General features: G+C 59.2%; 1 protein-coding gene across 20 annotated transcripts in view; it reads right to left on the bottom strand.

The window, feature by feature from the left end:
* Window positions 1-613: 613 nt before the first annotated feature.
* GNG7 (G protein subunit gamma 7) overlaps window positions 614-15,189 on the bottom strand; it is a 63,014-nt gene continuing 48,438 nt past the window's right edge. For 16 of the 20 annotated variants that reach the window (XM_038169003.2, XM_072029351.1, XM_072029358.1 and 13 more), the window contains 2 exons: window positions 8,029-8,147; window positions 614-4,720 (listed from right to left, as the gene is read on the bottom strand). In XM_038169003.2, coding sequence (XP_038024931.1) covers window positions 4,595-4,720; window positions 8,029-8,109 — 207 coding nt within the window. In that variant the 5' untranslated portion in view covers window positions 8,110-8,147 and the 3' untranslated portion in view covers window positions 614-4,594. Of the gene's footprint in view, window positions 4,721-8,028; window positions 8,148-8,558; window positions 8,581-9,823; window positions 9,849-14,357; window positions 14,380-15,189 lie in introns of those variants that run through there. The other 4 variants (XM_072029362.1, XM_072029353.1, XM_072029360.1 and 1 more) reach the window with 4 other exon arrangements.

Here is a 15,189-nt window from a genome sequence, read left to right as displayed (position 1 = left end):
GGTGCCGGGAAGCAGGCGGAGGTCGCTTCCTTTTCACTGAAAAGGGAAGAGTCGCAGCTCTCGGTTTCGCTCAGCGGGACGCGGGTGGTGCTGAGCCCTGCCGAGCCCCAGCCCCGCACCAGCGTGGCCCCAAGTGGCCACCGGTGTCCCCCGGCTTGCAGAGCAAGGGGAGGAGGAACCGGGCTCTTCACTCCCCAAAACCGAACGGTCCCACTGGGAAGGGACCCTCGCCTGTCCCCACGACCTGCGGGATCGGCTGGGGGCGAGGTTGGGGATCTGCCCCTGGGTGGTCGCAGGGGGGAGAGCGGGGACACCCTGCACGGCCCCGCTGGTGATGGTCCAGACCCATCCTGCCCGGGGCAGGGTGAGGATTTCCAAGCAATGCCCGGTGACCTTACGCAGGGGGGCACGGAGGAAGTGCCCAAAGGGGCGCAAAGCTCTTCGTGGAAGGCAGCTCCAGAGAAAGCGGCAGGAAGGAAGGGTCGGTCGTTACCCAACACCAACGACATCCCCAATGAGCACGGCGCTTCCCGGAACGCCGCCGAGCTCCGGGACCGCGCTGCTCGGTGGCACCCACCCCACGCGCCCCCCAGACGACAGGCTGGGCAGGAGGTCTGGCAAAATGAAAAGTGAGCCTTTTTATTGTGTTATCAATTCACTTCTTAACAACAATTCCACGAAATATTAAACACTGTGCAAGAAATTGGTCTATGGCACACCAGAAATAAAAATCAGAGATCCAAAAATGCAGACGTTATGAGGAGCCTACGTTACATACACCGATTACTTCCTAAGTACAGTCTTTACAAACCTTGATTCGCGTTTGGCAACAATATCAGAATTTGGCAAATAATAATAATAATAATAGACCAGAGAGAAAAATTAAAGAGCGCAAAGTATCAGACGCGTGGCTTCTTCTCGATGAAGTAAATGCGTTATTTTCACTTTTTGTTAAATAAAGGTGACTTTTTAAGTACTCGGAGGAAGAGGGCTCTGCTGGGGGCACCAAAGGTGCCGATTTTTGGGGACGGCGGTGCCGTGGGGCCAGCCCCGAGCTCTGCGATCTGCGGCCAGGCTGCTCGGCACCAAACTGTGCCTGGCTCTGGCACCAGTACCAGCACCAGCACCAGTACGAGCACCAGTACAGGCACCAGTACCAGCACTTGTTACCAGCACCAAGCCGCCTGGGAGCTGTGGGGCCATGCAGGCACCGTGCAGGGCTCGAGGCTGCACCCCCGGGAAGGTCCCCGAGACAGGGAGGGGAGGGCGAGGAAAACGGGACCGGTTTAAAAAAATTAAATAGAAGCTACGTTTCCTCTCTCCCTTTTATTCTCCGGTCCCTCTCCTTTCTATTTTTGGCAGCAGCTTCACCACATGCTAAAAAGAAAACTTCAGGCAGATTTGGGCATGTGTTTACATCCAAAAAAAGGCCTTTGTGGAGCCGGCGCTGAGCTGGCACTGGCTGCCCGACGCCTGAGCAGCAGCACAAAAGAGGCACCAACCACCTCCTCGCCCCCCCCCCAGCATTCTGGAGCACTTAAAAAGTCCTGAAAAGTGTCTTTTTTTTTTTTTTTCTTTTTAACATTTTTTTTCTTTTTTTTCTTTTTTGGCAAATGCACTAACAAAGTACAAGCAACTACCGTAATTTGCACTTATATTTATGCTATACAAAAACATCTACAGTATGATCACCGATTTACTCAGACGAGGAGAAAAAAAAAAAAAAAAACATTAAAAAAAAAGAAAAAAAAGGAAAAAAAAAAAAAGGTTGAGGATTTCCCCCCTCGCGAGCCTCCGACTGCAGCCGCCAGCGAGGCCGGGCCCCCGCAGCCTCCGTCCCTCCGCGCACGGCACCACAGGGAGCCGGCCGGGCACCCCCGTCCCTGTTTTCCCCCCCCCTGGAGGGACAGGAGCTGGCTGTGGGCTGGGTGCAGGCAGCCCCCCAGCTCCGAAGCCATTTCCCATCCCCAGCCGTGCACCAGACCCGAGCCCCCCACCTGCCCCAGGGCGCAGGATTCGGCCAGGACCACGGCTCCGCACGGGGCCACGCGTGCCCACCGGGGGTGCGACACCGGGGAGGGGGGGGGGGACGCTCCCCGACCCCAACCCGCTGCCCGGACCCGCCGGCAGAGCACCCGCAGCCGGTCTGGGTGGCATGGGGTGGGTGCGGAGGGGTCTGGGCGCAGGGCTCGCTCCCGCTGGGTTTTGGGGTGCGGGGGGCACCCCGGGGCCAGGTTTGGGCACGGAGCAGCCGTGCCCGACGCCTGCGCTCCCCTGGGGACGGGACGCGGGGCTGTGTCACTGCCCTGCAGCTCGGGCGCTGGCCTGGCCCACCGGCTATAGCACCAAGCTCTGGTCTCTAACATAGAGGAAGAATCAGCGATCTGGAGTAGAAAAATAAGGCTGGAACTGTACGAGATTAAGGACAGAGGAAATTCCCTCCTGGAGAAGAGAAAGCCCTGCTGCGGCGAAACCCTCGGGACAGCGCTCGCTTCCCGCTACGGATGCGGCGTTCGGGAGCTTGACGTGATGCTGGATGAGATTGAAATTAAAAAAAGGTTTTGCCCGTGGCCGTGCCGGGGAGCCGCCCTCGGGGTCACCTCGCTGCTGGTGGCCGGTGCCCGGCGCGGAGCTGTGGGCGCGCGGTGGGACGCAGCACGAGCACGGCACCGGGCTGGGGGTGCGAGCGGGGCCGGGAGGGAAACGAATTCCCAAAGGGAAACGAAGGAAATTCCCCCGGGTGCAGCTCACGGTGGGATGGGGAGGACCCGTGGGACGCGGGGAAGACGGGGGGGGTAGGGTTGGAGTTCTCAGTTCAGCACAAAACCCCAGGGAAACGGCTGCAGGACGAACACGGGAGGTGCTGCGGTTGGTGGTAGTGTTAAAAACGCGTTTTGTCCTTTTTTTTTTACCCCAACTTCGTTTAAAAATGCGAGTGATCACGCACTTCAAAAAGCGAGGGCGATGCCTGCAACCAAGAAGTGTGAATGGAGCATCTCCGCCACCGCAGCCTCCTGGGGCCCCCCCTGGTCACCGACCCCGTTCCTCTCCCCCCTGCCTTCGCCTCGCCAGCCTGCACCAGCGCGGGGACCCCGTGCCCAAAAAATCCCTGGGGGAACGGGGAAGCTCCCAGCCTTTCACATCAGGTGTGTTTTTTTTTTTTTTGTCCTTCTCTTCCCCAAACAGCCTCTGAAACTATTTTAGACCACAGAATCGGGTGCCTGCACTCACTTGAGCTGGGAATGGGTACCAGTGTCGTGGTTAGGAAACCCAACGGGGCCTCTGCCTACCACGAGGAGCATCAGCCTTCCTCCTCCTCCTCCTCCTCCTCCTCACCACAGACCCCCAGGCTCTGCCCCACACAAACAGGCTGGGCTTGGATAAACCACGGCACCGTGACTGCGGGGTGCGAGGTGGCCGTGGGATGCGGTGGGGACTTCCCTGAGCTCTGACCTGTCCCCGAGTGCCAGGGGGGCTGCTCGCCGCGTCCCCGCTCCTCCCCGCACGCCGTGCCGAGCCGTGCCGAGCCGTGCCGAGCCGCCTCTCCCTTCACACGGCGTGGTGAGATGGCCAAGGGCTGGGAGCTGCCCGACTGCCCGACAGCCTGACCCTCATCCCCCCGAGCTAGCGGGGCCGGGGGGAAGGGTTTCCACTTTTTCCACTTCCCGCTCTCGGTAAGAGCAAGGGCGCTGGGGAGCACTGGTGAATCTGCCAGCTGTAGTGTTTGGGATCCAGAATCTCCCAAAGGCCGTTTCCAAAGGTTTCTCGCGTGGTGCTGAGCTGCAGAAAGCCCCTTCCCTCCCCCCGCCCCCAGCACTGTCCTGTTTGGGAAAAAACAGCGGTAACCCCACAGAGAACCCAAAACCCCGAGGAGATCAGAGGTGCCCAAACCCGGTGGTTCCCACGCTGGGAGCTCCCCGCCGTGAGCCACCAGCTCTCAGGGCTCCCCGCGCCGTGCGGGACGGGGACCCCCCCTGCTGCCTCCGTGCCCCCTCCCCGGCGCTCAATTTACTCATTTGCAACAGCAATTTTTTCGAGTTGTGATTTGGGGTGGGTTGTTTCGTTTTTTGTACTAGTTTTCTAGGAAATCGCCACCCGCCTGGACTCCTCTCCCTCGTTCCCTCTCCAGAAACGGAGCCCGCAGGCTGAAACGACGACGTGCTAATTGGGAACTAATCAGGTCAGACCCACCCAGACCTTGGTTCAACGCCCCTAACGGCGAGGTCCCGGTACCCCCTTGCATCCCGTTGGCAAACGCAATAAAAACCCCGCTTCCTCCAGCACCCCGGTACCAATTTGGAATCTCCCTATTAAAAACACCCCCCCACACCCCCTCCCCAAACCCCCAAACCCCGTTTTTTGTTTTTTTTTTGTTTGTTTTTTTAAATTTTGACCCCTCTCAGTGCGGCACCTGCCCAAGGAGCAGCCACCCGTCTCTAAAGCACTCGCAATTGGTTGAGATTTAAGTTCTACGTGAATCCGACGTTAGTGTTTACCCCTCGGCGCGGTTTTAGGTTTTGTGGCTTGGGTTTTTCAGGTGGTACGGAACGGTGCTGCCCTGCCGGAGAGATGGCACGCGCCCGGGCGAGGGAAGCTATAGGATGATACAAGGCTTTTTGTCCTTAAAGGGATTCTCCGAGGCGGGCACCCCAACCAGCAGCGGGTCATTCCTGGCATGTTGCTCGCAGTAATTCATGAGCTCGGAGGATGCTTTGGAGACCTGAGGGATGGGAAGGAAGAGCAGGTTAGCGAGGAGACCCAGGGGAGGGCTGGGGGTGCGCCGCGAGGAGGGGACGGTGCCGCGCTCGCCGGGGCTCCGTGGTGAGATTTAACACGGCTTTTGCTAACAGAAACTTCACAGAGATGGTTGAAAATGAAAAGGGGAAATGGGCATGGAAAAAGGGTTTTAAGGTCTGACATAAATTAAGCGACGAGTCTGGGAAAAAGGCTGCCAGCCGAGAGCGGGAGATGCAGAAGAGATATTATTGCCCTGGCTCTCAAAGGCCTTGGGATAAAAGAGAAAGAACAAAAACGCCAGCTCCGGAGTGGCCGTCCTCTGATGTTAAAAACGGAGGTTTTGAAACCATCAGAAGCTATTACTTAAGGCCCTGCTTATTTTAGTTCAAAGATGTATTCTGGGAACCGCGAGCCCAGAGCAGCCCGGCAGAAGAGGCCGCGGCGGTGGGCAGCGGCACGGCCGCACGCTTGGGCAGCGGGGAGGGAGGGAGGGAGGGAGGGAGGAAGGCACAGATGGAGTCGAGGCAGGGAGGTGCCGGCAGCTTTGGAGGCTCGCAGCAGAGCCATTTTTTTAATTAACTTAATAGCTGGTTGAACACGAGGCCAACCCCAAACACGCACGCAACCGCGCTGCATCTGCCAGATGGGAGCCTTTGGGGCTCCGCGGCACAGCTTCGTGGCGGGGGCTCTCGGGGGCTGCTCACCCCTCTTTGTGCAGCTAAACCTCACGTCGGGGGCACGAGGGGCACCCACTGTGCTCGGATTTAGCCCTGCCAGCCTGCCACCGAGCCGGCTGCCTGCCTGCAATCCCCCCAGTGCCGTGCCTGGCACCCAGCGGGGGTCCCCTGCGCCCTGGGGTCCCCTGCGCCCTGGGGTGCGCTGCGCCCTGTAACCCTGCCGAGGACACGGTGGCACGCAGCCGAGGCTCCTCAGCCTGCAGAGCGATGCAACCTGCCCAACAGGACTTGGCAGCCCGGTGCTCTGATTATTAAACCTTTCAGCAGCACCTGAGAGTGCCAAGCGAGGAGGGGAAGCTTGCGACAAAAGCGTGGTTTTCTGCAGCTTTGGGCAAATCCCTTCAACCTGCGCTTTGGCAACACGGGACGGGCTCCGTGCTCTTGTCGTGTTGGCTGGGAAGGTTTCCCTGCAGCCTGCGCTCGCGGGAGCTGCCAGATATTGCTGCAGCAGTCAGTATCGAAGTGCTCACCAGTAATGAACACCTCCAGCACCAACTGCTACCGGCCTGCACTTGAACGTGCTTATCAACCCCTGCAGGAGCCAGCAGCAAAAACTGCTCTGCAGAGACAAGGTCAAGCCTCCAGATTAAAGCTATTACTCACATAAGACAGTAATTGCTCCTAATCTCCGAGCGAAGCAAGGAGAAAGAGATTAGCTTGCCGGGAGCAGGGATGAACCTGTTACGAGAGCAAGTGGCCTGGAAACCTGCACCCGGCGCTTACAGAAAATCAAGCAGAGGGCGAGCAAAACGTGGTCACCAAGAGGTGGCTGGCAAATGTGTGGGCTGCTGGGGCTGGGGAGCAGGAAAATCACATTTTGACTTCATCGTTGGGCTCCAGCTGAGACCATTTGGGGTCTGGGCGCACAAACTGGGAGGCACTGGGGAGAGGAAGGCACACCACCACCGTCCTGCCAGGGCACTCGTGCTACCCCTATTGCTGCGGGCAAAGCCCCGCCAGCAGCTCGCAGGGAGCCCCTTCCCCTCACCTCTGAAGCATGTTAGCTCATTTATCTGCAGGCGAGCCCACGCCTCGCTGCCTTCAGCTGCAGGATATCAAAAGCAGCAGCTGGAGGAAGGCGCACGGCGCAGGAGGACTGGTCTGACGCCGTGTTCGGGGAGCTGCCTGGCCTGGCACGCTCCCTTCGGAGCAGGGTTTGTGGATTTAGGATTTATTGAAAGCTCGCCCAGACAGCACGTCTTCCCCGCTCAGCCCAAATAGCAGCGTGCTGCGGTCCCAGCGCTGTTGTTCTTTCCCAGCAAAGCATTTAAGATAGTCACAGCTACAAAGGTCGCTAAGTATACACACACCCTGCCTCCTCCCCGGCGCGCACACTTTGGGATCCTGAGCGGAGACACAGTCATCCCGAGGAGAGTCAGCAACGTCTCGGCCGGGGAAGACCTGTAATTTATTTTGTCTTCCCTAAAATGGCCTCTCTGATGGGTGCTTCGCCCGAGTCTGGAAACTGGTGGCCCTAAAAACAGCTACAAAACCTCAGGCTGGCTGAAAAGCAAACAGATATTCAAAGCAGCAGCAGCTCCTCCTGCACGCAGATGGCAGAGGACCTGCTGCTGCAGACGGAGCAGGGACTGAAAGTCAAAGAAAACATCTTGGGACCGGGAGATGCTAAATTAAAAACTGGCAGGTGGATTTCACACCTAGGGATTTTACAGCGTTTCGTTCTTCCTGTGCCTCTCGTCGCCGTGCACGGGGGTTTCTTTTGCACTTCTCACTGCCAAGGGAGCTTCCACCGACAGCTTTTGCCTCCTGCTCCTGCCTCCCTCCGGCTGCTCCCGGTTCCTCTGAGCATCCCAAGCCCCTCGGGGTGTCCCCCTGAGATGGGGGTGCAGGGTTGTGGCCAGGGAGTGACAGCGCCTGAGCCCTGTTGCCCACATGTCAATATTTGTCCCCAGCAAAGCTGCTCCCAGAGCTCACAATCGCCCAGGAGGTTCCCAGAATAGGGAGGGAACTGCCGAAGGACCCAGTGCTGCCCCTCGGGGGACAGCGTGGCTGTGAGACCCCAGTTCTCTCTCCAGGACAGCTGTGGTGCTGAATTAACTTTCCCTAGTTCCACCCCAAACGTGCCTGAAAGCAGAAGTGAGCGCATGCCTCCGTCACTCTGCGTCTGAAAGGAAAGGGAAAAACAGCAGCAGCTGGGAAGGAAGTGCACAGGCAGAGACTTTCCGAGAGAAGATGCAAAGGGCAGCGGAGATATGGAGCAAAAAGATGGGGAAATGAGGTTGTAACACACAGAAGCACACACCCAGCCCAGGGGTTTGGCTTTGCTGGCTCTGGCCCCTGCAGTTTTGGTGCCTTCACCTCCAGGAGCCCACAGCCCCCGGACGGTGCGGTCACCTCTGATGCCCCAGGCTCCAGGAGAAGCTCCCTGTGCCGTGATCTCACCTCTTGGGTACAAACAGTGCTGCAGGAAGGGTTTTTGTCAGGACGAGCTGCAACACCAGGGCTGGAGACACCGTGCAGCACGCACAGGGAAATCCCCAAAGCCCTCGCACGGATCCCTCCCGCCCCGTGCCAGCCTGTGCGCTGCGCTCACCTTGATCCTCTCGATGCCGGCCTCGATGCGGAGCTGCTCCACCAGCTTGCGGGCCTGGGCTATGTTGTTAGTTGTTGACATTGTCTGCCATCGGCTCTAGGCCCCAGCACGCGAGAACACTGCAAAACAAGGAGGGGAGAGCGGGGTTGGCACCGCGCCGCCACAGCCGCGGCACCACGCGCCCGTCCTCACCCCAACGGCCACGTGCAGGAGGCTCCCGCGGGCTCTCAGCTGGTGGCAGCAACCAAAGGCTTCCTGATTTCGCTGCAAGTTCTCCTTTCCTCTTAACAGCACTCTTAGTGCTCTTTTTTGGGGCTTTTTCTTTTTTTTTTTTTTGGATTAAAAAAAGAAACTTGCCGACGAGAGGGGAAAAACGCAGCGTTTTCTGCAGAAAGTCCTGCCAAAACGCGTTCAGGAAAGGGGCTGGAAACACCAACAGAGATTTTCCAGCCGGGGTAACCTGCCACGTGATGACTGCAGCGAGCCAGGCAGGGAGCAGGACGGGGACAGTGCTCGCCCTGGGTGCTCACCCTCACTTTTCATTTCCCCGCTGCCTCGCTCAGCCCTGCCCCGGCCCTTGCTTCTGCCAGGATTTCCTCCGCACCGTGAGACTCAGAGAGTCAACTAGAAATGTTTGATACCGTCTGACTCAGATCTGTGCTATCAACCTGTAAGTTTGCAAATTGTTCCTGAAAATAACGGAGTAATAAAGGCTTTGAGTAAGAAAGGTGGGGCCGGGTCCCTGCCGCCACCAGGCAGGGAGCCCCGGCAGGGAGATGCCAGGCGGTCACAGAGCCTTCCCAGGAAAGGGCAAGAAGCACCAGGGGAAGTTTGTCTGCAGGACCGGAGTGACCTGGCACTGACTAATCCATCGCTGTGGCTGTAGGCGTGGGACAAAGGCGGGGGCTGCAGCACCGAGCCAGGATCCTTCTCCCGTGCCGCTGTCCGCACGGGGCGGCTGCAGAGGTGGCCTCAGAGGTCCCTGCCCGACAGCCCCGGGGCAAAAAATACCTGGGGAGCAGGAGAGGCTGCAGCAGCCTCACCTCTGCCCACCAGAGGTTGGGAACCTCTGTCCCTCGAGGCCTGGGAGGCGTTACTCAGGGCGGCACGGGCTGCTGCAACGAGGTTTGGTGCTGCGCAAACTGGAAGGAAGAAGCAGGAGGGGTCCTGGGCAAGGAGCCTCCTCCCCTGCTCCCATTTCCGAATGATGCAAGAAAAAGATTCTTTTCCAGGAGAAAGCAGCACCTCCAGGTCGGGATGCTTCACCTGGCAGACAGCTGGCTCCTGCAGCAGCGAGTGCTGCAGCCCCCGAGCTCCTCCGGGCTGCAGAGCTGCGCTCCAGCAGCCGTGCCCAGCGACCCCGGCACAAACCCGGCCATCGGCTGTGCCAGTGCTGCCTCAATTCTCCTCTCATTTCTCCCTGGAAAAAGCAGGCAGGTTTGGCTCGTTGGGCAGCTGGCTTGCGAGCAGCAACTCGTGGTTATCCCCTGTTCATTTGCATGCCCTAATAAATGCCCGCTGCGTGCCGAGCAGTTATCTCAGGGCACTGCAAACAGCGCAGGCAGCGGCAGGAAGGGGACGGAGCCGCCTCCACGTCACGCCGCTCCTACAACCACACCATCAACTCGACGGACCTCGTCCTGGCAAAGTCCGCTGCTCATTGATAAAACAGCTCCTCACCTGGGTAAGGAGCCAGCAGGCAGCTGGAGGAAAGAAAAAAAAAAAAAAAAAACAAAACACAACAAAAAACACAAGCACTGGGCTGTAATTTGTGTTTGCAACAGCGCAGCATCACCTGCTTGTACTTTTCCAGCTTCCTGTTTATGGAACAAGGATGATGAATCAGCCCAAGGCAGGCTCCTTAAAGGAACTTGTGGGCCCGCGGCAGCGCCGTGCCGGGGCGAGAGGCACAGCCCGGTGCCGGCCCCACAGAGCCCCACGGACATGGGGACGCGCTGCTGCGTGGTGGTGGCGTTGAACTATGGTGGGGTTAGTCCTTGAAAAGCAAGATGTGTAAATCAGAGGACGCTTTGCTCGGTGGGCACGGCACCCAGAAGGTGCAGGCACCTCCCTGCCCTTGCTCCTGTGCCGACGGGAGCCCTGTGCTGCAGTTTGGCACCCGGCGAGACCCCACTGCTGGGAACAGCGACGCGCCCTGCCTCGTCCGAGCGCACAGAGCAGCGTCAGTGGCACGGAGCTGGAGGTTTTATGGCAACAAACCCCAAAGCTGCAACTTCTTCTGCTCCCTTCTTGGCCACCGCTGCTGCGTGGGACCCCGGGAGGACCCAGGAGCTCTCCACGACGAGAGCTGGTGCTGAGGCCCTGACCATGGCACGTGCTGGGGGACCCGGTACAACCACGGCGGTGCTGCGGGACGTCTCCGCCTGGCAGGACTTCACAACCAGCTCCTGCACCCCGGTGAATAATTAACTAAGCGCGTCATTAACGACTGGAAGCCCTCAGCACGGAAAGAAGATCCAGTGGGTCGCTGCGTGGCACGCAAAGGGCGTCCTTGGGAGGGTTTTTTTTAAAGCCAAAGCAAACTTTGAAGATGTCACTCGGCAGCCGGCTGCGTAAGGAACCGGCGAGGTGAAGGTGTCTGGAAAGCAGCCAGGCAGAAGCGTGCTGGAGAAAGGTGCACGCGGTGCAAATCAGGGTGACACAAGGGGCACAGCCAGGGTGTCCCCCTTCCGAGCTTCGTGTTTTCACTCGCTCTGCACTTGGAGATGCACAGGGAGGTGCCAGCTGTGCCGGGCCTGCAGGGGAAGCACGGGGACGGTCGGGACAGCCAGGTCTCGTGCGCATCCTCCTGTCCCCATCATGTCACCAACACACGCACACGCCCCGGCTTCCTTCCTGCAAGAGGGGCGAACGCTTCGGTGTTTCTGCACCTCCCCGGGGCAGGCTGCTCCCCTCCTGGTGCTTGTTTTGGACATCCCTCCATTGGATTAGCACAGCGTTAACTCAGGAGTTGTTCGGGCTGTGTGAGCAATTCCAGCGGGGCTGAAGTCATCGCGGTGCCTGCGAGGTGCCGGCTGCCTTCCCCCTTCCCTGCTCCTCTGGCCGGGCTCACCGGAGGGCTGAACCCAGGCTGTGGAGGCACTCAGGGAGCTGCAGCGAGGCTCCGCACCTCCACGGCTGTAGGGCAGTGCAGGAAAACCACTGCTGCGGTGAGTTAAAGAGCTACAGGGGAAGGTGAAAAGCAGGAGAACGCGCGAGCATTGCGGCGCTGCTATCCAGAGGTGTTTCAAGGTCTCGGCTGACAAGAGGCAGTGATGAAAGGTTTCGAGGTCTTGCAGCACGCAGGCAGGGAGCCAGCCGGGAGCACGGCGAGGGACAGAGCAACCCCGAGAATGAAGCAACCAAGTCCCGAGCTAGGATTTGGCTGTGGCGCAGCCACCCCATGAGCTTCTGCCTATTTTTGGGAAGAGCAGGGGAGGACAGAGTCCCACCAGTGAGGTCGGGACAAATTCTGGGAAGATGGGGATTTGCTGTTTCAAACCGGTGTGCGTGTTATGAACCGAAAGCACGCGGGGATGCTCCCAACGGCGTCCTGCACCAGTTCAGACTCTGCCTCGAGGAAAATCACATCGTGCCCCAGGAGATCGGTTTTGTTATTAAACAGAAGAACTGGAAGGATCCCAGTAACGGATCCCAGCAGCACGAGTGGCACAAGCAGAGGCCTTACATTCACATTCCTCACGTTCCCAGCAAAAAGGGTTTGTGCTGTTCACAAGCAGGGTGCTCCTGGCACTGCGGGTACCCCGCTGCTTCCACCGAGGCGGGCGCTTGGAGGGCATTCATGGGGCTGCCCTGCGCCTGCCCCCCCCGGCACCATCTCGGTGCAGCCCCCTGACGTCAACGCGGGCGGGCACGGGAGGCGTTTTTGCATCAGCTGGCTCTCCATGTACCAGGTAGATGGCGAAGGCGGCGCGATTTTGGCTGCTGCAGCGCAAGCAGCGCGGCCCCTGAGTCAGCCGCGTGCAGCAGCCGCCCGTGGAGGAGCCGTGACTCAGCAGCGGCTCCTGGCACAGCGGCCGCCTCCAGCTCAGCCTCCCAGCCAGGCTCCACGCAGGGTTTTTGCCCTCTCGTTCCTCTCCTCCACCTCCCGGCGTGGGAAGGCTCAGCCCGGACCTCGCTCTGTCCTGGCGGGGGCACCGCGGGGACCGCCGGCCTCGCGCCACCCACCCGGTGCCACCGTGCCCCGAAATATCACGCCGGGGCTTGGAGGGGGACACAACGAGGGCGAAACTGCTGCCCACGGAGGTGTCAGCAAAAAGCCAGGCTTGCTGTAACGTGCCCCCGAGCTGTGAGACGTGCCGGGCAGCCCCACGAGGCTGGCAGCCGGCGCTGCCCATCGCTCACGCCGCTCCAACAAAGCCTTTTCTCTCCTAAGCCAGCGCTGCCACCTGCACGCTCCCACCCGCCGCCTCTCCAGCCTGCTGGCAGGAAGCGTGACGCTAGGCAAGAAATATGCACTGATCCCTCTCCTTGCAGAATTCTTCCCATGCTTCTCATAGCTGGGAGCAGCCACTCCTAACAGGCTAAATAAACAAGCCAACATCTGAGCAACTGCTGGTTGTGCTGCTCCTGTCTCTTCCCCCCCCCCCCCCAAAAAAAAAGATAAAAACAGCCATGAGGTCGCTGGCGATGGAAATCCCTGATGAAAAGCATCTGAAGAATGCACCTCCTGGTGCCCAGCAGCTCCAGCAGCTCCTGTGGCCATACCCGGGCATCCTCCGGGCATCCTCCGGGCGTCCTCTGGGTGTCCTCCACACCAGGAGCCGGGGGGACGAGCTACTGGGGTGGGCTGCAAGCCCGTGCTGAAGGAGGGAGCCGGAGAGATGCTCAGGGGCAGAGAACATGCTCCTGGAGCAACTTTTGACCAAAGTTTCCACTGAAATGCCCACGAGCTCCAGCAGCGTTTTGCTGCAGCATTTTGCATGCGCTGCAAAGGGTCCCCGTGTCGCTGAGCGGTGGCACCAACCCTGCAGTCCCAAAAAGGTGCATGAAGCCATCCGTGACACTGCAGTGCTGAATTTATACTGACTGGTGGCCTGAGGGCAGCCCAGCGTGCACAGAGAGCACAGGGCAGCAGCAGAGGAGAGGCTTCAAGGCACAACTTGGGGCATTTAACGCACGGTGCTCGAGGGTGCGACGCGAGGAGATTCCCTCGGTGGGACTCGACATCCAGGATCTGTCTGAAAAACAAGCTGGAAGGGATGCACCGAGTACTCAAGCAGCTAACGAGCGGGTCTGCACCCCCAAATCAAGGAGTATTGCCCCAAATCACCCAGCTTTAGCAAGAAAAAGGCAGCAGTGCCACGCTTCCATGCAGCTGCTGCAGGACCCGGTCCCCGAGCGCACCCACGGGTGGGCACACAAGGGCCCGTGGCAGCTCAGAAGCTGCCCAAAAACTCCCCGGGGCTGCTCCCAAACCCCCCCCAGCAGCACTGGGGCCAGGGGAGCCCGGCGCTGGTAACCCAGCACAAACCCGCCCGGCGGTTCCTGCTTCTGGAGATGACCTCATGCTTTTTTGGAACAGAAAAAGGCTGTTAGGGCGATGGCATTTACTCCTTGTCTGGGCAGAACAAAGCAGGCTCCATTTTTCTTTTACACTTCCTGCATCAGTAGCTTAACAGCTGAATGAGCTATTGAATTTTTTCCTGAGTGCAGCAATTTTTCCTCTTTTTTTTTTTTTTCCTTCTTTAAGACCTCCAGATTTCTATGGCGCGGGACAATACTCGGGGAGAGCGTGGCGAGGAGCAGTCCCGGAGGACAGGGAAACGCTGCCTTCAAGGCGCAGGGGGGGGAAGCTCTGCTCAGGACAGGTTCATCCCACGTTTACACCGCCTGGCTCCGTTCCACTGCCTCGTTCTGCGGCACCGGGAGCGCAAAGAGCACGGGCAGCACAGGGCAGGGGAGCCGAAGCAATAAACACGTACCAGGAGTGCCCAGAAGCTCCTCCAGTTACAAACTGTCCCTCCGGACGTTGTCCCTGCCCAGGTAAATCACGGCTCCAGCAGGCTGGAACCGGGCCACGTCTTGTAGGGCACAAAGTCCCCGCTGCAGCCTCCAAGGTGCCAGCCCGGCTCAGCTCTGCCTCTAGAAATCCCATTAATTGCTGAAGTGTGTTGAAATGAAACTAGGGCAGCTGAGAGACCAAGGATTTGGGAAGGAGAAGCATCCCTGGAGATGCAGAGCTCAATTTCTCAGTTTCCTTCCCGTGAAAGGAAAGGGCTGCCTGGCCGAGAGCGCAAATCCCCTGGGATGCACCTGCCGGGAGAGCTCAGCCCGAGCCCCCCCGGTGGTCTGGATGCGGCCCCCACCTCCTCTCCACCCCATCTGCAGCAGCTCCGGCGCCGGCTGGGTGGTTCCTCGGGCAGGGCAATTACACACAATCAGCGCCTCTGTGCGGCACCGGGCACCGTGAGTCACCGCAGAGCTCCACGCTTATTTTTAGACCGTGCCTTTTTAAAAAAAAAAAAAAAAACAAAAACAAAACATAACAGCAGAGTGCAAAGGTATTCACATCGGTTGTCACCCCCAGTCGGCACCCAGCGCCTGCCACCCAGCTAGGGCAGATTTCGGGCAGGGTTTTTGGGCTGCAGGTTCCCAAGCTCTGTGCTCGGTGGGCAGGAGCAATGCAGGAGGCTCTGCTGGGCTCCTGCACTCATCCACGGATGGTGTGGATGGCCAAAAACAAAATAAACGCTCCGGTTTATCATTTAGAGCAGAAACCAAAGCGGGGCTTTGCTCGAGGTGCCCAGGGGCTGTGATGGGATGAGCGCGGCATAAATCCGAACTCGTGCTGCCAGGTCTGCTCCGTCCTCATCCTGCCTGCATTTCTGGTCAGTTCACTCAGCACACGAAGTGCACGGAGGGGAAAACCCCAACTGGCTCTGCACACAAAGCACTGCGAGCTCGTGGCTGCCACGGGAGCTCTGCTGCAAGAAGCGGCCGCAGGGTGCGTGGCCACGGGACCTGCAGGAGTGCTCAGCAAGGAGCAGAAAAGCAGCCCCAGCCCTTACAGCACTGCCATGTGCGTGTCAGCAGTGCCAGGGCTGCTGCAGGGCTTTTGGGGTTTTGCACCCCAAAACCTCCCATCCCTGCCCCACACCGCGCTCTCGCTTTGAGTCTGCTCCCTTCACCTGCAGCTTC

Source organism: Anas platyrhynchos, chromosome 29 (assembly GCF_047663525.1).
Source record: "Anas platyrhynchos isolate ZD024472 breed Pekin duck chromosome 29, IASCAAS_PekinDuck_T2T, whole genome shotgun sequence".
NCBI classification, from domain to species: Eukaryota; Metazoa; Chordata; class Aves; order Anseriformes; family Anatidae; genus Anas; species Anas platyrhynchos.
The sequence above is the reverse complement of the archived record's forward strand: the minus strand, read 5'-3'. Positions and strand labels throughout refer to the sequence as shown.